The sequence below is a fragment of the Triturus cristatus genome, chromosome 7, assembly GCF_964204655.1.
Source record: "Triturus cristatus chromosome 7, aTriCri1.1, whole genome shotgun sequence".
In the NCBI taxonomy this organism is placed as follows: Eukaryota; Metazoa; Chordata; class Amphibia; order Caudata; family Salamandridae; genus Triturus; species Triturus cristatus.
The window spans coordinates 90,361,896-90,388,275 of record NC_140590.1 but is presented as its reverse complement, the minus strand read 5'-3'; the positions used below and the strand labels follow the sequence as shown (position 1 = coordinate 90,388,275).

The 26,380-nt window shown below is 49.4% G+C and overlaps 1 protein-coding gene across 1 annotated transcript in view; it reads left to right on the top strand.

Annotated features, from left to right (window-relative positions):
- Nucleotides 1–23,416, top strand: part of LOC146808894 (phospholipase A2 inhibitor and Ly6/PLAUR domain-containing protein-like) — a 167,716-nt gene extending 144,300 nt beyond the window's left edge. Inside the window, exons 4-5 of the mRNA XM_085614248.1 lie at nt 20,809–20,952; nt 21,910–23,416. Coding sequence (XP_085470374.1) covers nt 20,809–20,952; nt 21,910–22,433 — 668 coding nt within the window. The 3' untranslated portion in view covers nt 22,434–23,416. The remainder of the gene's footprint in view (nt 1–20,808; nt 20,953–21,909) is intronic.
- The last annotated feature ends 2,964 nt before the right edge of the window (nt 23,417–26,380 follow it).

The window sequence follows — 26,380 nt, the reverse complement described above, 5'->3', positions numbered from 1 at the left end:
TGAGTATTTTATGCGGCAATAAAAGACAAATTATAAAGCATTATGCGGCACATTTTACTCACATAGAAAGAGAGTCAAACCCAACAGGCTCCCGAAAAACAACAGCACATTCTCAGCAAGCACACTGACTGCAAGAACTGACTTGTATGTATGCACGTCTAAGAGCAGCCTCTCAAACACACGCGGCAGTGCACAAATAAACACCCCTCAGCTTGACACTCACATACAGGCAGCACAATAACACCATAGGCCTGTAAATGCAAATGCTCCTGCACTCACGGATTGTACACACCCACCTCCACCCTTCCTAACCCCCCACCCCCACCCCTGCCCCGGGCCAGGTCGAAGGAAGCAGATTAAGTCACATTCGCAATCGCTGCAGTGACTTTTATTACCAGTATTGACACTGTTCAAAGTTCTACATTTGAGCACTATTACATTATTTCACCCCTGTTGCATAATGCATTTTAAAACTGTGACTTGGAGCATTTTAATTTCTTATACAGTTCAATTTAATTGGGAGACCATTTAACTGCATCCAGTCTGCGGGTCCACATATGTCACCGTGGGAGTTCATCAATACAGCAGAAATCTATAATCACAACTCTTCGCAGATGTTACTGGTGTGTGTTTTATTATCATGTCCAGGGCGTCCTTATTTTTAAACGCCAGCCAGTGACAACAGACCGATGTTTATTGTGAATGGTCGGCGCTACCTTAAAACATTGTAATGATTTTAAATAATCGACGTACAATAAAACTGGATTGTGATGTAGACCCACCATGGGCCCTTGGGAGCACACGAGCACCGGCAGGTATTGCACAGCACAGGGTGGGAGGAGCTGGTTGGAAGATCAAAGCAAACTGTACCAGGCATCGCGTCTGCCTGCTGGCTGCGTCAATGAAAGCGTGCACAGTGTGTGACTAATTTAGAAGGAACACGGGCCGGTGTCGTACGTGATGTTAGCGGACTAGCGCCGCGGGGATACACGCAGTCTTTCCTCCCTGTTTGCCTGGCCTCCTGACGTCATGGCCAATCGCACTTCAAGGTCGGCCGTGACGTCAGGGTGCGCGGCGGATCGGGAGACGAAGCGCGGAATCCCTACGGAGCGGTTGTCTCCCCGCCTGCTCCTCGTGGGCCGTTACATTTGTGCATAAAAGCAATAAAGTTGTCTTAGCAACATCTACGTCTCGCCTCCCTCACTCTGCCACTACAAATGGCGACGAGGGTTAATTAACGCTGTACGGCCCACGAGTGGAATCTGGTGCAGTGAGCCCCTCGCGCTCCTCCATTGCTGCGGTGCTGCCCCCTGCTGGTCTTCTTGCAACCCCGTGGGACTCCTGACGACGTGTTAGTCCGTCCTGCTGCTGGCTGGGTGCTGTATGTCCCCTCTGGGCCCCGGTGTTACAGTCTGCTGCTTGCTGAGGGGGCTGGAGTGTTGGACCTTGCTGTCTCATGTGCCCAGGTGGTGTGCCATGAGGATCGTCCTTCCCTGTCCCACACAGTGTGCTCCGGTGGGTGTGGGGCCCTACATGCTGGTGCATCTGCTGGCGTGGTCCAGTTCTGCGTGCTGAGGTTCCAGGTCGTGCTGTCAGCCATGCCTGTTCGGTGGCTGTCCTTGCGGTCGTCGTCCTCCTGCTGTGGTCCCTGATCTCCAACGATGGCGCAGCCTGTCAACATCTGCGTGCCTCCCCTGTTCCTCGATTCTCCTGGTAAGCCGCGCATGAAATGGAAGGGGTGGCTACGCGCGTTTGAGAACTATATCGTTTCCATAGACGGTGAGGGGTATAGCCCCGAGCGCAAGAAGGCACTCTTGTTCGGACTGCTGGGGAAGGCCGGCCAGGAAGTTTTTGACAGTCTGCCAGTGTTCGTGGACCCCCCTGGGGCTCCCGCTCCTCTGAATGCATATCAGGAGGCGGTTAAACGGCTTGAACTGCAGTATTCCGAGGAAGGTAACATCATGGTGGGGCGCCATAAGTTTGCTTTGCGGAGACAGGAGGAAGGAGAGACTATCGAGGAGTACATTGCCTGCTTGCGCGTTCTGGCTCAAGACTGTGAATTTGCGGAGATGACCGATACTTACATCAGAGATCAGTTGGTGTTCTATTGCCACTCTAAGAAGGTGCAGGAGAGATTGCTGTCCTGTAGGAACCCTTCCCTGAAGGATGTGGTGGCCATTGCGAAGGCCATTGAACGATCCAAGTCAGACTTCGACAGTGTGCTACGTGCAGGACAAAAGTAAAAGTGTGTCTAGGACTCCTGACAAAGCAGCAAGTGATAGAGGGGGTGGCAGGAAGCCGTTCGCCTGCTTTAGATGTGGGGCGCGGGACCACTTGGCAGATAGCAGGTCTTGCCCGGCTCTGACCAAGAGCTGCACGAAATGCAGGAAGGTGGGCCACTTTGCAGCTGTGTGCAAGACGAGGAAACCGGGGGGGGGGAGTATGAAAGTGAGCTCGGTGAGTGACAGCGATGCGGAGGCGAGTGCGGACATAGTGTTGTCCATTGATGCCGAGGACGGCAGAGTGAAGGGGCCTATTGGCTCCGTTATGATTGGTGATGTAGAGCTGCAATTTACGGCTGATTCTGGTTCACCGATAACCCTGATATCTGACACCACGTTTGATGCGAAATGGCAGGGTGTGCGGTTGCGTGAGACTGATGTGAATCCCAAGGCCTTTGGGGAGCAGGATATAGTGATGAAAGGGTTTTTCTGCGATACACTCACCTTTCGAGGGCGCACTGTGATGACGAAGGTCTATGTGGCTGAGAAGGGGAGAAGCCTTGTGGGATGGAAGGACCTGGCGAAGCTAGGTGTGATGCTAGTCCCGGGGGCTGACGATCCCATAGTTCTGCGTGATGACTGGGTTGCCTACATACAACCAGGCGAAGTGCATGGGGGATTGGCTGAGGTCATTGGCAACTTTGAGTCCGTTTTTAAAAATGAGGTGGGGCGTGTGAGAGGGTTTTGTACACGCCATACAGTTGAAAGAAGGGGCAATACCGTTAAAGCATAAGGTCAGAACAGTCCCTCTCTCCGTCAGAGGGGAACTGAAGGTGGTCCTCGATAAGTTGAAGCAGGAAGGTGTGATAGAGGAGGCAGGCGCATCAGAATGGGTGTCCGCGATAGTGGTGTCCAAGAAGAAGAGGACAGGGGACATTCGTCTATGTGTAGACCTGCGGTCCTTGAACAAAAATATCCTAGTGAACTGCCATCCGCTGCCCAACATCCAAGAAATTCTGTCGTCCACGTCAGGGTCCAAGTTCTTCACCATGATAGATCTGAAATCAGCATACAACCAGGTGTGCCTCACGGAGGAGTCCAAAAAACTGACCACCTTCATCACCCCGTTCGGAGCGTACAGGTACGTCCGTCTCCCCTTCGGCCTTGCATCGGCGTCGGGTGTCTTCCAGAAGTTGATGGACTTGCTCTTCTGCGACATGAAGGGCGTCGAAGCATTCCAGGATGACATCCTGATCCACACGGAGGATGAGAAGGTGCACCTGGAGCTGCTGGGCACTGTGCTGGAGATTCTGCGGGAGAAAGGGATGACGGTCTCCAAAGACAAGTGCAAGTTCATGGAGGGCAGGATAGACTATCTGGGGCACGTTCTGACTCCGGATGGTATTGCGCCCAAGGAGGACCTGGTGAAGGCCATTCGAGATGCCCCATGTCCCGGAGATAAGGACGCCTTACGGTCATTCCTGGGGCTCAGCGAGTATTACTCGAAGTTCATGCAGGGTTACGCGCTCACGGTGGAGCCTCTTAGGAAACTGCTGCGAAAGAACGAAAAGTACGTATGGGCGCAGGAACAACGCGCGGCCTTCGAATCTGTTAAGCTGGCCATTGTTGCGGCTCCAGTGTTACAGCCATACAACAAGGATCACCGGAATGTCATCACTGTCGATGCCAGCGCCAAGGGTATCGGCGCAGTGTTTTGCCAATTCCAAGGGAAGAAGGAAAGCACCATCGCGTTCATATCCCGGTCGCTGAGCGACTCCGAGAAACATTATAGCACCATCGAGCGGGAAACGCTTGCGTGCGTCTGGGCAGTGGAGAAACTGAAGAACTATCTGTGTGGCAAGGAGTTCGAGCTAGTCACGGATCACAAACCGTTGATTTATATGATGGACGGCGAAGGCCGCGGTAATGGAAAAGCCAGCTCGAGACTCCTGCGCTTGCTGTCCAAATTGCAAGAATACCACTTCACCATCAGACACATCAAGGGTGGCCTCAACAGCAGGGCGGATTGCCTATCACGCTTGCCAATCGCTGGCGAAGAAGAGGGTTCCCTGGACGACACAGAGTGTGTGGTGGCGATGGTAGACGCGACGGCCATTTGCGAGGGATCTATCTCTGAGGAAGAATGGCTGGCTGCCCAGGAAAAGGACGTGACCATCCGAAGGGTAGTGGACCACATGACGACTCAGTGGCCTCCGGTCCGGAACTTGCACGGGGCACTCAGATGTTTCCAGCAGATAAGCACTGAACTTACGATTGAAGATGGTTTCCTGAAAAGGCATGAACTGTTTGTGCCCCCGGAAGGTCTGAGGGACAAGCTAATCAGGATTGCTCACAGGGGTCACCCGGGGAGTACCGCCACCAAAAATCTCCTCAAGCAATACTACTGGTGGCCGGGGATGTGCAGCGACATCTGCGGCTTCATTGATAGATGCGGGCCGTGTTTGAGAGCCGACAAACATTGGAAGACGGCCAAGGGGGAACTGCAGATGGTGGACATTCCGGTCGGCCCATGGTGCAAGATTGCCATAGATTTCGCAGGCCCGTTTACCATACTGCCGGACGACTGCAGGCATCTCATTGTTCTTACGGACTACTTCTCCAAGTGGATCCACTACAAGTTCGTTAGGGAGGTTACTACTGACCGGGTGATCAAGGCGCTGAAGAAAATCTTCGCGAAGGAGGGGCAGCCGAAGATCATGGTTTCCGACAATGGTACCCAGTTGGTGTCCCGGCAGATGACGGAATTCCTGGCCAAGCTAGGAATCAATCAGGAGAAGACTCCATTGTACAGTCCGAAGAGCAATGGGCAGGTCGAGCGGATGAACAGGTTCCTCAAAGAAGGTGTCCAACAGGCTGTTGCGTCTCAAATGAACGTGAAGGCGTTTTTGGCTGATTAGGTGCACACTATCCATAACACGCCGAATGAAGTCACAGGACACACGCCGTTCTATTTGATGAGAGGGAGAAGGTGCATGAGCGGGCTTACCCCCAAATTCAACAATTGGTATGACATGAGGGACGGAACTGAGGATATACAGGAAGAGGGGTTGAGAGTCAAGGAGCGAATAGTGGCTAAGCAAGAGAGCAATAAACTGTATGCTGACATGGTTAACAGAGCCAAACCGAAGGAAATTGCGCAGGGAGATTGGGTACTGGTGAAGAAGCCCTACAAAGTAATGAAGGGGGAATCTGTATTTCAAACCCCATTGCGGGTACACGGAGCGACCAGAGGGGCAGTGTGTCTGGAAGGTGGGGGATGGCGGAGCAAAGACGACATAGTCAAGATCAAAGCTGGGCAAGAGGAAATCATCATGAAAAGTAGTCACATGCGTGAGTCCGAGAGCGATGATAATGTGCTTGAATGGCAAGACAATGAGGTCACTGGCGGAAGTGTGTGCGATGATGATGTTGGGGGTAATTCTCCCGCACAAGGTTGGGCCGGATGCGGAAGTGCACACACGAGTGGGAGCACATGGCATAGCACGGGAGGTGTTGAGAGGCAGATGGGCACAGGCTCCAGACCAGTGAGGTGTGACAGTCGCAGCATGGGGAGCCCGGGCCAAAGCGGTACTGGTGCTGGTGGGGTGGCACAAACCCCGTATGTTACCCCTAGCAGGCCGACACGGCATGTCAGAGCACCCAAGAGATTTGATGACTTTGTTATGAGATGAAAATGTGTTTTACTTATTTCTTTCTGTTAATAAGGGAGATGTCGTACGTGATGTTAGCGGACTAGCGCCGCGGGGATACACGCAGTCTTTCCTCCCTGTTTGCCTGGCCTCCTGACGTCATGGCCAATCGCACTTCGAGGTCGGCCGTGACGTCAGGGGGGCGCGGCGGATCGGGAGACGGAGCGCGGAATCCCTACGGAGCGGTTGTCTCCCCGCCTGCTCCTCGTGGGCCGTTACATTTGTGCATAAAAGCAATAAAGTTGTCTTAGCCACATCTACGTCTCGCCTCCTTCACTCTGCCACTACAGCCGGGCCTTTCACTGGCTGCTGGCAGTCTGCCTGTGAAAGGCCCGGCCCGTGTTCCTTCTAAATTTGTCATCAAGTCGCGACAATCGGCTCGGCTGTGTTCATTATTTAAATTAATACAATATACTTACTTATTCAGTCAGTGGCACAGTGCTCGCCTCTACCACCTCAATCCCAGACACCTGGAGCTCGATATGCTCTCTTGCGCTGGCCTCCGACTCGTGACTACAGGAAAACAGCCTGGCAATAAGGAACATCCCAAACGAACTGGAAAATTCTGGATTGACCCCTCCCCCAGACCCCAGCACACCAATCACTGTTCTAAACAACTGTTACTGAGTCTCTCTCGCAGAAGAGGCAGAGGCCACAGCCACACCCCACAACTTTATTAAAGCTGCACTGGCCATTGGAATTAATGGGGAGCTTCTGACTCCTCCCTGGGCTAAACAAAATTTGCCCAAATGAAAAGCTGTATTCTGGCAGTGATACACAGATCCTGCCCACCTGTGTGTCGTCACTGCTCTGCTTTCTGGCTTCAGATCGAAGAAATCTTCGCCCAGCCAAAAGCATGCACAGCAGAGAGAGAGCCAAGAGCCAATGCCATCATCCTCCACCCCCTCAAAGGAAAACCCGGATTTGCCCATGTTTGTTCACCGAGCAGCCAGCACAATTTATTGCTAGCTGCTCAGTGTTTCAGCTCATATTTTTTTAATCCCCCAAGTGGTAGGGCGGCGCCCATCTCGCCCATGAACACCAGCCGCCCCTGAAGAGAGGGTGAAAAGGAGTGGTCTCCTTCACAAACAAGAAAGTGAAAAAAGGGAACAAGCAACACGGATAATGGGAGGGTAAAAAAACACTATGGCATGCCCAGTGCCAGCTGAGTGATAGCGCTTTCTTTTTCTGATGATGGGGAGGGGCAACATAGACAACAGGAGTACGGGAGGTTGAAGCAAAGAAGCAACACAGACAATGGGAGGGTGAGAGGTGGAAGGGCATTATCAACAGGGACAACAGGAGTGTGGAAAGTGGGTGAGAGAGTTGAAGCAATAGGAACAACAGGGCGTGAGAAGAAGAAGAAATAACACAGAAAACGTAGAAGAAAAAGCCACAGGGCTAATGAGGAAGAAAAAGCAACACAGACAATGAGGAAGAAGAAGAAGAAACTCAATCACAGTATGATCAGTGAAACAACACTAATCAAGATGAATCAGTCAGTACTTGGTCCATGCTCCACAGGAAAAGAAGACAAAGAGAAGCCGGCACTCGCTGGCCAATTAGGAGGCAGCAAGTACGAGCAACAATGAAGCCAATGAATGGTGAACAATTGGTACACTCCAAGCTCCTTGTGGTATACAATATCTGTCTTAGGGGAGACTTAAAAATGTCACTATGGTGCTGTTCAATGATGATTATCAACCCAAAAAATCACTTCCTGCCTAAAACACAGCCTCAGACAGGCCTTCCTGCATGGCCATACTCTTGTCTTATAAGTTGTCAGTGGTAGAAGGAAAACCCCTGCTTCTGTTGCAGTAGGCATTGAAACAAGCAGCTGAGCCTCTGTGCATTTTATGAAACACGTTGTAAATACTTTCTGCTTCCAGTTCCCAAGTTTATGCCAAACAAACAGCGGGGGGATACTTAGCCTCGGATTCAGGTGTTGTTCCAATCACCTTAAGGGTGGCAGCCTCAGCCTCAATTGTAAGTGGTTTCACAACCACTTTTATGTTCTGGGAACTTCTCGGATGCTCAGGTTCCAAGTTATGCTGAAGACTAATCGTGCAAAAATCAAGGAGTGACTTCAGTTGAGGAAAGGTCTGACTTGAGAAGTAAGACCTTTGCCACTGTCAGAAATGTGAGTCTGCTGGGGCTCCTCCCTACGTTTAGCGATTTGTGTGCAGTGGTTTAATCTTTCTGGGTTGCTTTACATATATGTTCATTTTATCTTTATATTACCTCCTTGTAAGTCTTTCGCGCCACCAGAGTTACATAGTGAGCTTTAGCTCCACACCAGAACCCTCGAAAGCAAATTAGCATTCCATGCCTCCCGTTCCTCCACAACATGGATGACCACCATCGTCCTTGACTCGGTATAAGGGGAGGGTCGACCCATCCCACTTCCTGTTTCTTTTGTTCTGCGCTGCAGATTCTTCCAGAGCACGTTTTAGGTAAGTCAGGGCGAGGTCCTTCTCTAGTGTGTCCCTCTGCAAGGGGGCTCATTTTCTGGGTTCCCCTCCCTTCCCCCATGCCTCATGGCTTCCAGCTGGTGCCTGCACGATGGGTTGCCCCCCTTGGTCAGGATCCTCTACGGGGAAAGGGTTTTGGGTATTCTCGTACCTTGTTAACTGGCTGTTCTCTGCCTCGTCTTTCTCTATGGGGCCGCTTTCCAACCGGAGGGTCTACAAGGTCCTGGGCTGTCATGGGTTCCGGTTCATCCACATGTAGTCCCATCTGGATTCTAACCCAGGACTTGGTGTTCATCGGGGATCGCCTGGACTTTGTCAAGGGGATGTGTTCATTCCTGCAGGGCGGAGGGCGCCCTTGAGGGGGGTCCTGGGTTGTCTCTTGGCCTCGGTTTACACCCCTGTCCATCAGGGGTTGTGGTTGCAGGGGCTGATGGCTGCGGCTGTCAGTGTGCTTCCTAGGAACGTCCTCATCTGTTTCCATTGGTAAACCTTGTCTGGTCCCAGTGGTCTCCTTGTTCAACGGATTCCGTTCTGCCAGTGGTTGTGTCTCCGAAGGCTCAGTCCGATCTGGGTTGGTGGTATCCAATCCCTACTGAGGTCTTCCTTTTCTGGTGTCCCGTTCCCGGGTGGTTACGTCTATTGTCAGCCTGAGTGCTGGGGGGCAACATTGGCTTCCCAGTCTGTGCAGGGTCATTTGGATCACCTGCAGGCGGGTTGCTGGTCCAACTTCCGGGATATGTGGGCCGTTCCTTTGGCTTGTCTGGCCTGTGCCCCATCCCTCTGGTGGCATTCTGTTTCTGTCCAGGCGGTCACTCAGGTTGTGATGGGATGCCTCATTCCCCTGAGAGGGTTGCTGGAGTCGCTCCTTTTGGTTCTTAGCAGAGGGAATTGGCAGTCCTGGAGTGCTGGGCATTATCGGCTGTTCCTTGCCCTTTGTGAAACCCTGAGCTTCACGTGGGAATTCTGTGTCTACTTCATCTTCGGGCCTAGCTTTGGTTTTGTTGCGTCTGCTGTCTCGAGGTTGCTCCCTAGAGGTGATGGTGTTGCTTCTGGTTTTTGTCACCCGTCTCCTCTTCTGTCTTGTTCGCACCAATGCTTTTTTTTCTCATTGGTGTGTTTCTGTAGGAGTTCATCTCTGTTTCTGTGGCCCGAGGGGGGTGTTAGTTTTCCTTTCTGTTGGCTTTGCCTTGGGCCTTGCCCCTTCTACTCTTCAGGCTCAGTAAGAACCCTTGCGGGCGTTCTGCATCCCTCTGTTGGACGGTTTGGATCCTTGGTGGTCGGGTTGCGTCGGAGTAGTTTCCGGTAATGTCCTAGGGCTGTTTGCCTTGCACCATCCTGGGTTATTCCATTGGTGTTGCGGTTCCTTCGGGGGGTTTGTTTGAGCCCATTGGGTCTGTGGCCTTCTGGTTCCTCACCATGAAGGTGGTATTTCTGGTGGCCTTCATTTATGCAGGTCAGTTTGGGGAGCTGGGGTCCTCTCAGCACTCTCCTCCATTCTTGTAAGTTCTGCCGGACCGTATTGTGTTGCATCCGGATCCTCGGCTTCTGTCCTCGGTTGTCCTCCAGTCCCGGAAGGTTGTGTTTCCTACTTTCCCCCAGGTCGTTCGGTCTGGGGTGGATTCTGCTCTCTCGCTGTTGGTTGTCCATCGTGCGATGTTGCTGTATTTGGCAAGGACTGTGACTTATTGCTGCTGTGACGTCTTGTTTGTCACTGTTGGTCCTGTCCGATCTGGTCATCAGCCTCTCTCTCCACCCCGGGTGGTTGGACTCAGCTGTCTATCTTGCTGGCCTAGGTTGCAGGGGTTCTGCAGTGTCTGCCCGGATGCAGGGTCGGTCTACCAGGGGTCTGTCTGTCTCCTGGGCCTCGTTCAGGGGATCTCCACTGCGGATCTCTGGGGGCCACTTCCTGGTCCTCCCTGCTCATGTTCCTTCTTTGCTACCAGGTGTTGTTGGGTGGTCCTTCTGCGAGGGAATTTGCTGTGGCGGTTCTTGGGGCTGGTTCTTCTGGCTCTTGTTTATTGCGCCTTCTGTGTTTCTTCTTGGTTGTTGTTATACTGTTGTTATTTTACGGCTTCAGCCTCCTGTTTTGCCCTAACTCGTTGTCTGCGGTTTCTTGTAAGTTTCCATGAAGCCGGTTGGCTTTGGTATGTGCTCACTATGTAACTCTGGTTGTGATGAGGAAGACTTAAGAGGAGGTAATGCCCCGGTTACTTACCAGTAATCTTCATTACTCCGAGTATTATCTTCCTCGCTAAATAAGTTCCCATCCCTCCATCCCTTTTTGGCTATCGGCTGCATGTGGTTCTTGGGGCAAGGTAGTTCTACAGGAAGGGGGATGGGACGACCCTCCCCTTACACTGGGCCAAGGGTGACGGTGGTCAGCCATTATGGGGAGGGATGGGAGGCCTGGGATGCTAATTTGCATTGGAGGGTTCTGGTGTGGAGCTAAAGCTCACTATGCAACTCATATGGCGAGAAAGACAATACTCTGAATAATGAAGATTACCGGTAAGTAATCGGGGCATTCTCTAACATTCATGTTTGCTGTTGTCTGGGCATGTCCAATGTTGAGTACGATGCAGGATATTCTCCTGCATGGGTTCATATTTGCATCTCCCTTGGGTCAGGGTGACATCTTTAGTTGCGTCATTCATGCTCCCATCACTGACTTGAGAGAACGTGCTGTAGATTTGCGGGACGTGGCTAATGGTGGTTGCAGGGCTGCTGTACTGGCAGTATGTGTAATGCACATCAGCATTTGCCCCCTCCAGGAATATCTCTGTTGCTCCTCACTCTTCATCAATGCTTGTTACCTCTTGCGGATCAAGAAGATTAGGATTCAAGACCACCTACCAGAGCCAGCGTAAGAAGTCAGATTGAGAACATAAAAGATAAACCACCAATACAATAAAGTCCTGCATGGCTAATCAGAGCTGTCAGCATGCCACATATTAGAAGTGTGTATCTATCACATCCTTATCCATCACCAGTAAGAGCTGCGTCCAATAACACGATCACCGCATCTCAGTGGTCATCAAGAATGTCATGGTAACACTGCCCACATAGGATCAAAGCCTATTATTATTATTATTTGTTTTAATAAAGCACTGTGCTGCCCGAAACAGGCTTCCCAGCGCTATCAGCTCTAGCATTTGTGAGGACAATTCAAGATGTTTAGGCAAAAGACAAGTGTTCAGTTGCTTACTGAAACTGAAAAAGTTGTCATCTATTCTCAAACTAAAAGGCAGAAAATAGAATTAACAAATCATTATTATTTATTGTATATCATTCGCTGCAACTCAGGCACCCTTGCACTATAGTGCAAGGGGGCCTGCATTGGAGCAAGGCAGCTAATTGTAAACGCCAGCACTGGAGGAAACGCAAGGGTGCGCCACCGTATTATTGTAAATACGTTGCATCCTTGTATTTTGAGACTGTCGGAGCGTGGCGCTGCCAAAATTGGAGCAGCTCTGCACTCCGATATTTCCTTGTAGATATGCCCCCAAGATTGCTAGACCTAATTATTTTGTTCCTGCTCAGAAAGCTACAAATCATCTCTTAACTGGTTCAATCTGGCTCAAAAGCAGTCAGATGGCTCCAATAAATCTGTAGTAGTAGTAAAAATACTTTATTGCATTAATCATTTGATTACAATAAATAAAGAGAATAAGCAAGCATAAAAATAGAATAAAACATTCACATAATTCCCAGGCATGGTATCCTGTAAAAGAAAATATACATAGATCGTGATACTTGTTTTTGTATCTATAAACATATCCAATAATAATAGCCATCTATATGTTTAATGTTTTATAGGCATGTTCTAAAAACTGAACCATCCTTCTAATTGCACTTTCCCCTGTGAGCCTAAAACAATAATGTATGGCCTCCGTAGTTGATCTTATTTTAGCATTACTAAACATTAAGTCCTCTGTATAGGCAACAGCCTCGGGCATATGCAGATTAAATGTTCCGGAGTTTCCTTGCCGATTCCACAAAGCCGACATACCTGCGTATCTTTGAGAGCCTGATTCCAAGTCCCTTTGAACTCCCCTATCGGAATGTAGAGTTGTCTGAACCTTACGTATTTCCATTTAATATAACTGGACAGATTCCATCCCAAGTATTCTTGAGCCTGCAAGGTATATGTGTCAAATATTAAGCCTGTATGTTTATATTTCCTGGCTTGTATAAGATCTAAATTCCACTGTGTTAATGTAACGCCCTGAACGTCTCAGGATCGTTTAACAGACACGACAATGAGGACGCAACCACTTGTGAAGGGTTAGTTCTTTTAATGAAGGCAAATAAAATACAAAGAACAAACAAAAGTTATAGTCACTGGAATCCTCCAGGCTAAGTACGTTACCAGCCCACAGCACGGATGGTCCTAACCGTCCTCTGCATATACGCCGATCCCGGCGTATGCCAACAGAGGGCAGAAATGAAATGGCCGACAATGCCAATCGGTAGGCTGTGAGGGGCACGAAGAGTGTTGGGGAGAATCGAGGAGTCAGGGAAACACCCAGCCGGGGTCTCTACCTGAAGGGAGCAGCCGCTCAACCTCTTCCTCAGACTGCACCGGGACGCGGAGTCACCTCCTGGTGATGCGTCACCGATACCCCAATCACAAGCAAGAAGACTGAACCGAGAGCAGCCGCTCGATCGATCCTGTGGACTTCCGAGTCTGTAACGCGGCAAACACCTCCTGGTGTGCGTTACAGCTGGCAGTCCCTGTGTCTCTGGTCGGGCTGGGAGTTACGACTCCAACCAGCAAAAGCGCCACTGCGCTTGGACTCAGCCGAGTCAAAAAGCGAAGCTCAATGGTTGACCGGTAGAGCTTCCGGGTCCTTCACAGGTGACGATGGGGCAAGACACGGCCCAGGGAGTAACGACTCGACCTACCTCCGTTCTTGCCTTACTGGAGCACCACTCCGGAACACTGCTCTTCACGAAGCAGGTACGTCGGTGTAAACACAATATCCGACAGCCTTGTACCTCCCGGTTCCTCCCTTTATAGGGCGTGTTTTCCTTGAGTTATGTAACAGCTCTCCTGTTTACATAAGGGCGTGTTTCCCTTGAGTTATGTAACAGCTCTCCTGTTTACATAAGGGCGTGTTTCCCTTGAGTTATGTAACAGCTCTCCTGTTTACATAAGGGCGTGTTTCCCTTGAGTTATGTAACAGCTCTCCTGTTTACATAAGGGCGTGTTTCCCTTGTATGACAGGAATTCTTGACAGTACATCCTCCCTCTCAGCGGCTCCCCACGGGTCCAGCGCTGGCAGGAAAACGCCGATGGAACAAGGAGACCAAGCGCGGAGCATGAACCCCTTCAGCCGGTTCCCATGAATGCTCCTCCGGGCCATAGCCTTTCCACGCAACCAGGTACCACAGCTTCCCCCTGCGCCATTTGGACGCCCGTATGCCCGACACTTCATACTCCACCTCCGACTCCACGCATACCGGCCTAGGTGTCCCAGACGGCTTGGAGGGTGCTGGTTTGAGCAATGATACATGAAAGACAGGGTGTATCCGCAATGACTGGGGCAAGCACACCTTCACGTTCACGGGACCCATACACTTGGTAATTCGATAGGGGCCCATGTACTTGGGATGGAACACACTGTTCTTTCGAAACCTCATGTTTCTTGTGGATATCCAGACGTAGTCTCCAGTGCGGTACAGTGGCCCGGGCCTTCTCTTCCTATCTGCCGCAGCCTTGTATCTTCTCTTGGCCTCTATTAGGACAGCCCTTGAGCGCATCAACGTGTCTTTTATGTGTGCCACCCTGTCCGCTGTGGCGGGAATCCTGTCCTCTCTGAACGGATGTAGAAATGGCAAGAACCTGGGATGTTGGCCATAGTTGCTATAGAACGGAGATGACTGTGTGGAGCTGTGAGTGGCGTTGTTATAGGCTATCTCTGCAACCCATAGCAAGTCGACCCATTCTTCCCTGCCCTGGTCCACAAAACATCGCAGATACTGTTTGAGCGTTTGGTTCAGGCGCTCGGTTTGGCCGTCCGTTTGAGGGTGGTAGCTGGTGGACAGGGCGGTCTTAACATGCAGCGCAGTGCACCAAGTCTTCCAGAATTGCGCAGTAAACTGCGACCCCCGGTCCGACACGATCACCCCAGGTAATCCATGCAGTCGTACCACATTCTTTAGGAGTAGTGACGCCAATTCCCCGGCCGTAGGGACTCTCTTGCAGGGGATGAAGTGCCCCATTTTCGTCAAGTAATCCACCACCACCAGTATTGCCGTCATCCCCTGGTCTACCGGTAGGCCCACCACGAAGTCCAGTGATATGCTATCCCATGGTCTATCCGGGGTCGGAAGTGGATGTAAGAGCCCTTGGGTTCGGCCATGGTCGGCCTTCATGGTAGCACACGTAGGACACTCCTGTCCCCACCTCCTGACATCCACTCTCATGGTTGGCCACCAGAAATGCCGTCCCATGCTAGCCACCGTTTTTTCAAAGCCCAAATGACCTGCGCATGGAGAGTCATGGCACCAGATGAATGCTTGTTTCCTTAGCCTAGGCGTGGGTATCAATAGGCACCTGCCCTTCAGGGGTATCCCGTCCTTCAGCTGCCATTCTCTGTGACTGAGGAGCCACCTCCGCCATGCGAATGACCTGATCCCTCTCTTTATTCCCCTCAGGAAAGTATCCGGTTGGATAACCCCCAATACCATCCTCGGGGAAATGATGGAACGCTCGGTTGCAGGCAATGGTTCCTTAACTGCAGATTGACGGGACAGGGCGTCCGCCTTCCGGTTTTCCGCGCCCGGCCGATATGTGATGCGGAAGTTGAACCCCGCAAAGAAGATCATCCACCGCAGCTGCCTGGGAGAAAGGTGTCTAGTGGCCGTCATGAACTGTAGGTTCCGATGGTCCGTGTACACCGATACCACATGTCTTGCCCCCATCAACCAATGCCTCCATTCGGTGAAGGCGTCCTTGATTGCGAGAAGCTCCTTCTCCGCAATATGGTAGTTGCGTTCGGCGTCGTTGAGTTTGCGGGACATGTACGCAACGGGATGAAGCACCCCTGTGTCGTGGTTGCGTTGGGACAAGATAGCCCCCAGCGCCACATCCGACGCGTCCGCTTCCACCACGTAGGGGAGATCCGGATCGGGGTGAGCCAACACCGGCGCCTTACCAAAGGCGCTTTTCAGGGCCTCAAAGGCTTTGTTCGCTTCAGGGGACCAGACAAACTCCTTGGACTTCCTCAGTAGCTGTGTGATTGGGGCCACCACTCCTGAAAATCCATCTATAAACCGCCTGTAAAAGTTGGCGAAGCCAATGAAACTTTGGACGTCCTTCACGCTTTGGGGCACCGGCCATTCTTTCACCGCCTTGATCTTTCGTTCTGCCATCTCCTGTCCCTCTGGACTCAGCATCACTCCGAGGAATTCCACGGATGTGACGTGGAAGTCACACTTGCTGAGTTTACAAAACAGCATGTTTTCCCTCAGCTTTTGGAGCACAGCTTTGACGTGGTGTACGTGCTCCTCCACACTGGACGAATAGATGAGGATGTCGTCGATATATACGACCACGTAGATATCCAACTCCTCTCTGAATACCTCATTCAAAAAGTACTGAAAGGCTGCCGGGGCGTTGCACAGACCGAACGGCATGACGAGGTACTCAAAAAGGCCGAACCTGGTCTTAAAGGCGGTCTTCCACTCGTCTCCGTCCCTCATGCGCACCAGATGGTATGCCCCTTTCAAATCCAACTTGGTGTAGATACGAGCTTTCTTGACCTGTTCCAGAAGTACACTGATGAGAGGCAAGGGGTACCGATTTTTTATGGTTATCGCATTCAATGCCCTAAAGTCCACACAGGCTCTCAGCTCCCCATTAGCCTTCGGGATGAAGAAGAGTGGCGAGGCGGCCGGAGACTTGGACGGGCGGATGAATCCTAGCTTGAGGAGTTTATCCAGGTACTCCCGGAGATGCACGTTTTCAGGCTCCGTCAGGGCATACAGCCTGCCGCTGGGAACGCTGGCCCCTGGCACCAGGTCGATCTGGCAGTCAAACTGTCTATGTGGTGGTAGCACTTCCGCCTTCACCTCATCAAATACATCCTCAAAACTGTGATAAGCCTGGGGGAGAGCCACATCTTTTTCTGCCGCTGTAGCCACCGTCTGACTCCCGCTCTCATCTGCGTCAAGGGATTCCGTTCTTATTCCACAATGCAGGATGCAATACGGTGACGTCATTTCGATGCGATGTGTTGGCCAATCCACAAAGGGGTTGTGTTTCTGTAGCCACGGCAATCCCAATATGACGCCATATTGGGGCGCTCGGATGATGTTAAAATCGATTTGTTCCAAATGGTTCCTCCCATATCTCATCGGAAGGACCCCCGTGTGCTGTCCGATGGGCCCCGTCACCAATCGCCTTCCGTCTACCGCATAGACGTCTTCGGGTACTGCTTTGGGAAGAAGCACTAGCCCTAGCCTGCATGCCTCGTTGTGGTCCATAAACATGCCAGTGGCCCCTGAATCCACCATGGCCACAACGGGTATCCACTGGTCATGCACTCCCACGTGCACCGTGATAAACAGGTGTCGTTGTCCCTTAGTGACCGAGTTGGAAAGTGAAGGGATGGATGAGTGACTCCGAGATGCCCCTTCTCTGGTCTTGGAGTCCTTTAGTTTTCCGCCGGTATGTCCACCACGGCTGTTACCGACCGGTTGGCCCGATAACGTGACGTCTTCGGTTTGGCAGGGCATTCACGTACGTAGTGGCCTTTTTTGCCACAATATAGGCACAATCCTTGTTTACGGCGTGACTCTTTCTCCGTGGCTGTGAGGCTCGCTCGTATTGCGCTGATGTCCATGGGTTCTCCCTTGGATGCGGTGGAAGTTTCAGGACTTCCCACCGTCACATAGGATGGAAGGGATTTTCCTTTTCTCCCATGATCCCCCTTTCTTTCACTTAGCCTATGTTCCAGCCGTAATACCAGGTTGATAAGGCCCTCACATGTCTTGGGTTGAGGGTCAATATGAGCCACGGCGTCCTTGAGCTCATCGCACAGCCCTTGATGGAAGAGCGCCGTCTGTTTAGCAACAGGCCACTTGGTTTCCGCAACCAGCCTTCGGAACGCGTTGAGATACTGCACCAGGTCGTTGGATCCCTGTCTCAACTCAAGCATTTCACGGTCCGCCGTGTACGAGTCAGCCCTTCTGTCGAATACCTTCAGGAATTCCTCGCGAAAAGCACCCCAATCACATAAGAGGGGGTCGTCCCTGCTCACCAGAGGTACGGCCCATTGTGCCGCGTTTCCAGCCAAATAGGATATAAGGAAAGCCACACGAGCCTGACTCGTGGGGAACGCCTTTGGTTTGCACGATAAATGTAGCGCCACTTGTGTGAGGAATACCTGCACTGTGTTAGGATCCCCACTGTACCTCTCTGGTGTTGCCAAGGGGATGGCTACCGGCATTTCCACTACTACCGCAGGGGTCTGGTTCGTGAGGGAGGTGCTGGGCGTGAGCAGGTCCAATTGGATAGCATCCAGTCTGGCTTTTACATCGGCTGTTTCTTGCCTAGAGGCAGCCACTTCAACTTGCATGGCCAATAAAGCAGCCAGCACATCATCAAGTGTTGCCATGTCTGTTATCGACCGGGAGACAGTTAGTGTTATTAAGGTCGGATATTTTGTAACGCCCTGAACGTCTCAGGATCGTTTAACAGACACGACAATGAGGACGCAACCACTTGTGAAGGGTTAGTTCTTTTAATGAAGGCAAATAAAATACAAAGAACAAACAAAAGTTATAGTCACTGGAATCCTCCAGGCTAAGTACGTTACCAGCCCACAGCACGGATGGTCCTAACCGTCCTCTGCATATACGCCGATCCCGGCGTATGCCAACAGAGGGCAGAAATGAAATGGCCGACAATGCCAATCGGTAGGCTGTGAGGGGCACGAAGAGTGTTGGGGAGAATCGAGGAGTCAGGGAAACACCCAGCCGGGGTCTCTACCTGAAGGGAGCAGCCGCTCAACCTCTTCCTCAGACTGCACCGGGACGCGGAGTCACCTCCTGGTGATGCGTCACCGATACCCCAATCACAAGCAAGAAGACTGAACCGAGAGCAGCCGCTCGATCGATCCTGTGGACTTCCGAGTCTGTAACGCGGCAAACACCTCCTGGTGTGCGTTACAGCTGGCAGTCCCTGTGTCTCTGGTCGGGCTGGGAGTTACGACTCCAACCAGCAAAAGCGCCACTGCGCTTGGACTCAGCCGAGTCAAAAAGCGAAGCTCAATGGTTGACCGGTAGAGCTTCCGGGTCCTTCACAGGTGACGATGGGGCAAGACACGGCCCAGGGAGTAACGACTCGACCTACCTCTGTTCTTGCCTTACTGGAGCACCACTCCGGAACACTGCTCTTCACGAAGCAGGTACGTCGGTGTAAACACAATATCCGACAGCCTTGTACCTCCCGGTTCCTCCCTTTATAGGGCGTGTTTTCCTTGAGTTATGTAACAGCTCTCCTGTTTACATAAGGGCGTGTTTCCCTTGAGTTATGTAACAGCTCTCCTGTTTACATAAGGGCGTGTTTCCCTTGAGTTATGTAACAGCTCTCCTGTTTACATAAGGGCGTGTTTCCCTTGAGTTATGTAACAGCTCTCCTGTTTACATAAGGGCGTGTTTCCCTTGTATGACAGGAATTCTTGACAGTTAACTTTAATGTTTTGCGTATTAAATTTTTCTGCACATCCCTGGTCATTCGCCCCATCTCCTGTATATCAGGCAGATCATAAGAGTCTATTTCCATCATTATGCTAGATAGTTGCAGATCTCTTACTTTTCTACTCCGAAGTTCCCCCATTATTAGAAGTGTCAATGTGCGTGGATCGGCCTTAGCACAGTCAATAATATAGTTAACACAGCTGTTCTTGTGCGGCATTTCCAGGGATTATAGGCCAAATTCCAGCCGTATCATACAATGTGGAGTATCCTGTTGTAGATGGGGTATGGTGCGTACACATTTCATAAAACATTAACGAGATCAAGGATGACTGTCTTGTTCATGGCAGGAGAAGCATACCATAAAAATGAAATCATTTTCATTTGTAAAGCTTTAAGTGATGGAATAATTGCATTCCCTCCGCACATTTTCATAAATCTAGTGATTGATTTTGTAATAGTTGTAGATTTTACACTTTTACTGGACATATGGTTTAACCATGATAACTTTTTGTCAAATGTTACGCCGAGGTAGTTATATTGATCCACTACCTTGATTGGATTTTCTCCTAAAGTCCACGTTTTTTATTGTGTAGACTGTCCAAACGTAACCATTTTTGTTTTAGACAAATAAATCTGTATTATGTAGTATGAGTCTCTCCGGTAAATTAAGAGGGGTGGCAAGCACATGTTCTGGCACAGTTAGTTATTATTTAGATTCGTACCTCTGAAAAACAGGCAGTAATGACATCGAACAGGCTGTTTGTTAGGCAGCAGAACTGGGAGCAGGCAAGAGCCGCAGAGAGAAGATTTACAATAAGGTGTGACTATTGGAGTTCAGAAGTTGAGACAGTCACCTATGAAAATGCAAAACCCACCTGCAGCATCCAAGATATTTGCTCGCATCGCCCGGCGTGAACTCGGTGCCCAGTTTACAAACCAGGTTTCACTTTCACTTTGTGCAGTGTGCATGCAGAACAGCACGCTCCTGTGTCCGCTCCATGCGAGGAGCTTGCAAGAAGACTTGTTGACCACAGATCAACGAAGCTGCTCTCAGTTCGAGCCACTCAGCTGCCCGACAATCCCGCTGAACACAGGGAAGATAGCGGGCAGCCATGCCACTTCCAACATTTGTCTCTTATATGCAGTATTTGAGGACAGCCAGTTTCGTTTCAAGCCCCGATCTCAAAATCTCTGGAAGTTTTTGCCACCTTCTCCATACAAATATTTGTTCTGTCTGTCTAGTGCCTGGAGACCCTCCTAGAAGAAGGGCTCTGCCAACACGCGAGGGAGTAATACACATGGAGAAAGGATGTGCACAATGAAATCACAGTAAGACATTGTACATGGGTTTAAAGTTTTGCTGAATGAAAGTTAGGCTCAAGTTGCAGGACAGGAACCCAGCCATTGGTGATGCTCAGCCAGGGCCTGCACATCACAAGGTCCTGTGATGTGCAGGGCCTTGGGGCTGCTTTAAGGACCAGAAAGCCATGAACAATGTGGAGAACCACTATGGGCTGGAAAAGGTCCATGCCACCAGTAAAAATACATAGGATTCGCTGATTATGGGCAGAATGGCTCAATGCAAGGCGAGGGCTTTCTTCCAGGTACAGGTTTCAGCTCCGCCATGTTGTCTCTTAGTCCTTTCCACTTACAGACAGAATGGAGTTCACTTTCTTTTCTTCTCCGTTTTATCTCCAGTTCCATCAACAACCGCTGAGCCAAATGGACTGATGTGTGATTCCTGCTTCTCAGAAAAGTCTGGATCCTGCCCGAACCCGGGGACGATGGAGTGTTCTGGGATGGAGGACAAGTGCTTGCAGTTTGTCATAACTGTGACCACAGGTAATGGTGAGAATTGGATGGTGGGTCAGATCCAACCTCAGGCCAAAAGGCACTGGTGCCCTCAGACCAAGAACTGCATCTTTATGTTACCTCTTAATATATTGTAGAGTTCGCTTCTGGGCACAGCGGATCGTTTTTACATGTTTATCATAACAGGTGGTTCTGTGGAGAAGCATGGTGCCACAATATCATTGTAAAAATATTGTCTGACAGAAATATTGTCTAATTTGAAATAATATTACAAATGTACACGCAATGGGACGATAATATTGTAAACAATCTTTAAAACACACTATTTATGTCAGACGAAATTTCTGTATGCAACATATAACCGTACGTGAAGCAGTTGTGGTGCAGGGTTCAGTTGCAGGAAATGTAATTGGGATGATGGTAGGTAGCAGAATGTGCGTTAGCCCTTAGATATTTCCATCACATATAGTTGCACATTTTCACATTGACTGCATTATCCTGTCCATCTTGTCCTGTCCCTCATTGGGTACCAGCACAAGAGCATGTCATAGGTTTGTCCCATACCTTGAGCCACAGTTGCCACGCTTTTGTTATGGCACATACGTGGGTTGCAACTACGGGAAGAGATCTCAGCCAGGCTGAGCAAATCCATACACTGGCTTCAAGGATGCCCGTTCGTAAACAGCCTCTATGCACCCAACACAAAGTGGCACTCTGTCGCATCTAATGAGAAACAGAATGGTTGAAGAGTATGAGGGTTGAGTGTTGTCAGCTAGTTGTGGGCTCTAGCAGAGAATTGTTGCATCCCTTGCTCAAACCAAAAAAGCCGGATGCTCAAACCAAAAAAGCCGGAGTGGGTAGGCTGTGGCCTCTACTGATGTGATGGAGGACCAGCCGCCATATTTTGACATCCCCACCTGGCTGATGGTGGGCGAAGGGGTTGTTTATTACATTGTTGTAATAGCATATCTGCATTTCTCTCTACAGGTCTGGTGGGCTACAAAGCAGCCTTCTCTGGATGTGCAAGTGAAAGTTACTGCAGGAATTCACCGGTCCTGAAGTCAGAGAGACTAACAGTCAAAATTGACATTAACTGCACAAGTGGTGACACCAGCCCCACCTCAAGGCCCAGCACTACTCTTGAAGACAGCACCGATGACGGCATTGGGACTGACAGCACCAGCACTGATGACAGTGACAGCACTGGCAACAGCACTAGTGTGGACAACGGTGTGACCAGCAACCCAAACATGCATCACAGCACAGGTTTCACCACGAGAACCAGTTCCATGATGGATCACAACACAAGCACAAACTCCAGCATGCACATCAGCACCAGCAGTAGCCCCAGCACCAGTCATATGATCACAAGTACCCTCACCAACAGCATGAGTAGCGGATCAACCCAAGACATCGGAACTGCCAAGAGTGGCACCAACGGCATCAACCAGGGGCATCATCTGCTCTTACCTGCCCTGACTGTGCAGCTTCTGCTTACACTCTTTACCTAACCTCAGGTAGCATGGGGATGTTCAGAGCTGTTTATATCCTTGCCCAAGCATTCTTGAAGCACTGAAGATTTTTAACAAAATCTTCACTACTCTGTTCACCGGGTGAAATGGATCAGCACCCCACCCCCACCGAGAGGAGGGTCAAGATAGTACTTGTGGAAACTCATGTACCTTTTAATGGTTTAGCACACAAAATGTTGTTAGTAAAATCTATTACACTAGTAAATACAACATGAATGTCTGAGCCACCAGCCAAGCAGTGAATCAATTGAGACAGCTGAACAAGTTGGCGCCCCATTGCTTATGACGTGTTTCATTGAAGGATGCTCTGGTGAAAATCCATCCGTCCTCATGCCAAATGCATTTTGTACCTTTAACAGACTGCATTTCTAGTTTCAGTGAAAGGCCGCCTGAGGCACTATCAATACTCGTGCATTTAATATGATTTTGTAACAGGATTTATGTGGCTGAAGCAGCGGGTGACTTCAAAGCAGTCGCTTTGTTATGCAGTTGTTCCAGCATGTCATCTTAGGCAAAGTGGACATTACTAATGTCTTTATCTGACCATGAGGTGCATGAGGTAATCAGTAACATCTCACTGCACTAGGGATGGGGCTGGTGGTTTCCAGGTAAGTAACAAAAACGCTTAATGATGCAAGTCCTCAATAGCAGCCCTGATACAGATGCATTAGTTCTCAGAAGACTTTGCTTCCTTCCCAAGATGGCACTAGGAACATCCATTCATGCAAAGACTAGAGTTCAGCTGCAGTCGACCACTGTATTCTGGGAATACCGAGCCTCATGAACCATCCATATTTGTATGTCCTGGACAAATTGTCACTTCAAGTTATATTTCTTTTATTAGTGAAGGGGACATTAAAGTGACTTCTGAAAGTAAAGATGTAGCTCTAAACTTTTTTCTCACTTGAGTGAGCTATATGTGAATGTCTCTAATAAAGCAATAAATATGAGATTTACAAACATTTTATTTTGCTTTTTTCATACTGCAAAACTGTTGAGTCTATTTCAGATACTATGAATGATTGTTTGGGATGCAAGAAAAAAAGCAACTTTTATCTGTTTAGGTTTAAACATAACTTTATGCCTGCAACAATGCCGATTTACTGACATTTACATAATTTTAAACATTTCATTTAAACATACAGCTGTATATGGCATGAGTGTTATGCTGTCATAAGGTCTTAGCTAGGGTTGCTTGACACAATATCGGCCACCAAAATCTCGGTTTACCTCAATATTGCAAATAATTATTGTTCATCAACATATCATCACCCTATACACAAACAAGAAATACAAAAATATCACTACAAAAAATGTGCCATTAAAAAAAATCTAAATAACATAATATTGAAAAGAAAAATATTGTTAACATAAAATGACATATATTTTTTAAAACTACATCAACGAAACAATTGCTTAAATAAATGTAAAAAGTATTAGAACAATTCATTATGAACATTACAAACCCAAAATAACCCATACACAAAGAAAACATAAAACATAACAATTAACAAATAAAACACATTTTATAAATTAACAAGAATTTACAATGCAATGGTCTCGGCATTGGTAAAGTTAGAGCTATTGGCATTGCTCATGACATTATTTTTGTTTATGTTTTTGTTTTTAAAACATTTAAAGAAACGGCATTGTCATGAGCAATGCCAATAGCTCTAACTTTAACAATGCCGAGACCGTTGCATTGTAAATGCTTGTTATTATTCCATGGCCTGGAGACCAGTTCTCATAGCCCGGGGTCAGTGAAGGCGCATCTGGCCCTTTTCCCATCTCTCCGAGGTTAACTGCAGCAGGCAGGGGACGGCTTCAATGGAGAGAAACAGGGGGGAGGTGTGGAGAAAGAGAACAAAGACGGAGAAGGAGAAGGAGAAGAAGGAGAGAGAGAGGATAGATGGTTGGAAACAGAAAGATATAACGAGAATAGGGCGGAAGCAGGGTTTTTAAAATGTTTGACAGAGTTGCTATTGTTCCTCAGCCCGGCCTTGATTATAAAATGCTCAATTTAGGGCTGCAAACCGTTAATTTAATGAAAGACCATAGCCTTCAAATATAAACTTTATTCTGACTGAAAAGCACTTATATTTTAGCATAACTCGCCGACAGGAGCGACAGCATTTCAAGAACGGTTCTCTCAGATTTCCAAATTAATCGTGCTGCTGTATCCACCCTGTGTGAAGGCCGCTCGGTCGTTTCCCGCTCGCCCTCACCTGTGAGTGGGTTAGAGCTTTTTCACAGCAATAAATGACGTCATGAATTGACCGGCAGCATTGCGCAGTGGCGTATGACGGGGCCCCTCCGCAGAACGTGATGAGGGCCCCTGACTCTCCCATATCTGCCAGGTATACATCGCCCTTGTCCCTTAGGGGCCACCGCCGACGGGTTGAGCGGGACTGCAGGAGTCTGGCATTAGGAGCTATGAGCGTCATGCAATGGAAGCCACAGGAGCAGCAACGTATGAACCCCAGAAATGGCGGCCTGGTTGGGGCTCGGCCTTGATAGCCACAGGAGGGAAGAGTGCTGTTGCTTCTTCGTGTGAAGCCCGGATGGTAGCCCAGAGGAGGCCGCCTGCCGCCATTCATTCCCTGAAGCACAAGCACAGCAGCAGCTCCGCGGACCTCGCTTTTATCAAGCGCCACACATCAATTCTAGCAGGGAAGGAAAGTGGCGACTTTCATGCCTTGTTCGCTTTGATTTGATGTGGCATTTATCGTTTGAAAACGGATTGGACCCTACGCAGACTGTTTGTCTTTTAGCCCTCGAAAATGTATGGAATCTTCAGCCTACGTTGGCACAATTTACGCTACATACATTCATCGGTGTAAGGTCAGTAACCATCCAACACCCGGGAGGGATACGGTTTCTTTTGGCGCTGTGTCAAGCAGCCTCTAACAAACACATCCGTAATTTATATACATCTGCCAAGTGACGCTCAATTCCCTGACTGACTATCCTTTCCTTCAAGTTAAAAATAAAAGACGAAGAATTTGAGAAGAACATTTTTTGATATCTCGTCTTACAAAACCCATCCGTTGCATGTTTACCCAAAGATTCTGACGGGCTAACACTTTAAATAGACACCGATTTTGCTTCAGGAAACATCCAGTTGGAGGTCGAATAAAAAGCTGTAAAAATATGCTTTTATGGAGTAACAATCTACCAACTCGACTGCTTTAGAAATTGAAACGCCACAGAGTGTTTTATTAATGATATGTTTTTTAAACCGGGTGATTGGTATTTTCTTGCAGGTGAAGCGAAGTAACACAGATCGGCAATGTGTCAGCAGTGGCTCTATGGGCTCCGCTAATCCCGACACCACCGCCTTTCTCCGAGGTCAGTCAGAAATGCCTCGGAGAAAGGCAGCGTCGGATTCGGATTCGGGGGCGTGTTTTTCTCTTCTCTCCTCTTGCCATTGGCTGGAGGAGATAATTAGATTTGTTGAAAAAACACGCCCCCGAATCCGAAAAGGACGGGGCCTGATCGGAGTGACGGACCTCTTCTCCAATGGCTGGCCAGCATTCAAGAGGCCAGCCAATGGAGAACAGGGAAGAAGAGGGGCAGGTTCAAGCCCCTCTTCTCCAAGTCATTAAATCTCGGATCGAGACTGCGCAAGTGCAGCCTTCGAGCCGAGACCTAAAAATGAAACCATATTTACTCACTACACAATTAAAATTAATATAAAATTAGCCGGTGCCCCTCAACCACAAGCCGACCTGCCCTCCACGTTTGTTTTGCAGAAAAGCTCTGGAGGTCCAACTTCCAAAGTTTGACCGGAGTCGTCGTAAGGCAAGCCCGCGAACTCTGACCAAATCTGGACTGGCTGAGAGCTTTGAGGGACACTGGAAGAAAAGCTCCAGAAAGGTTTTTAAGTCAGAAGGTAAAAACTTTTACTAAGACCTACCATGAGGGGT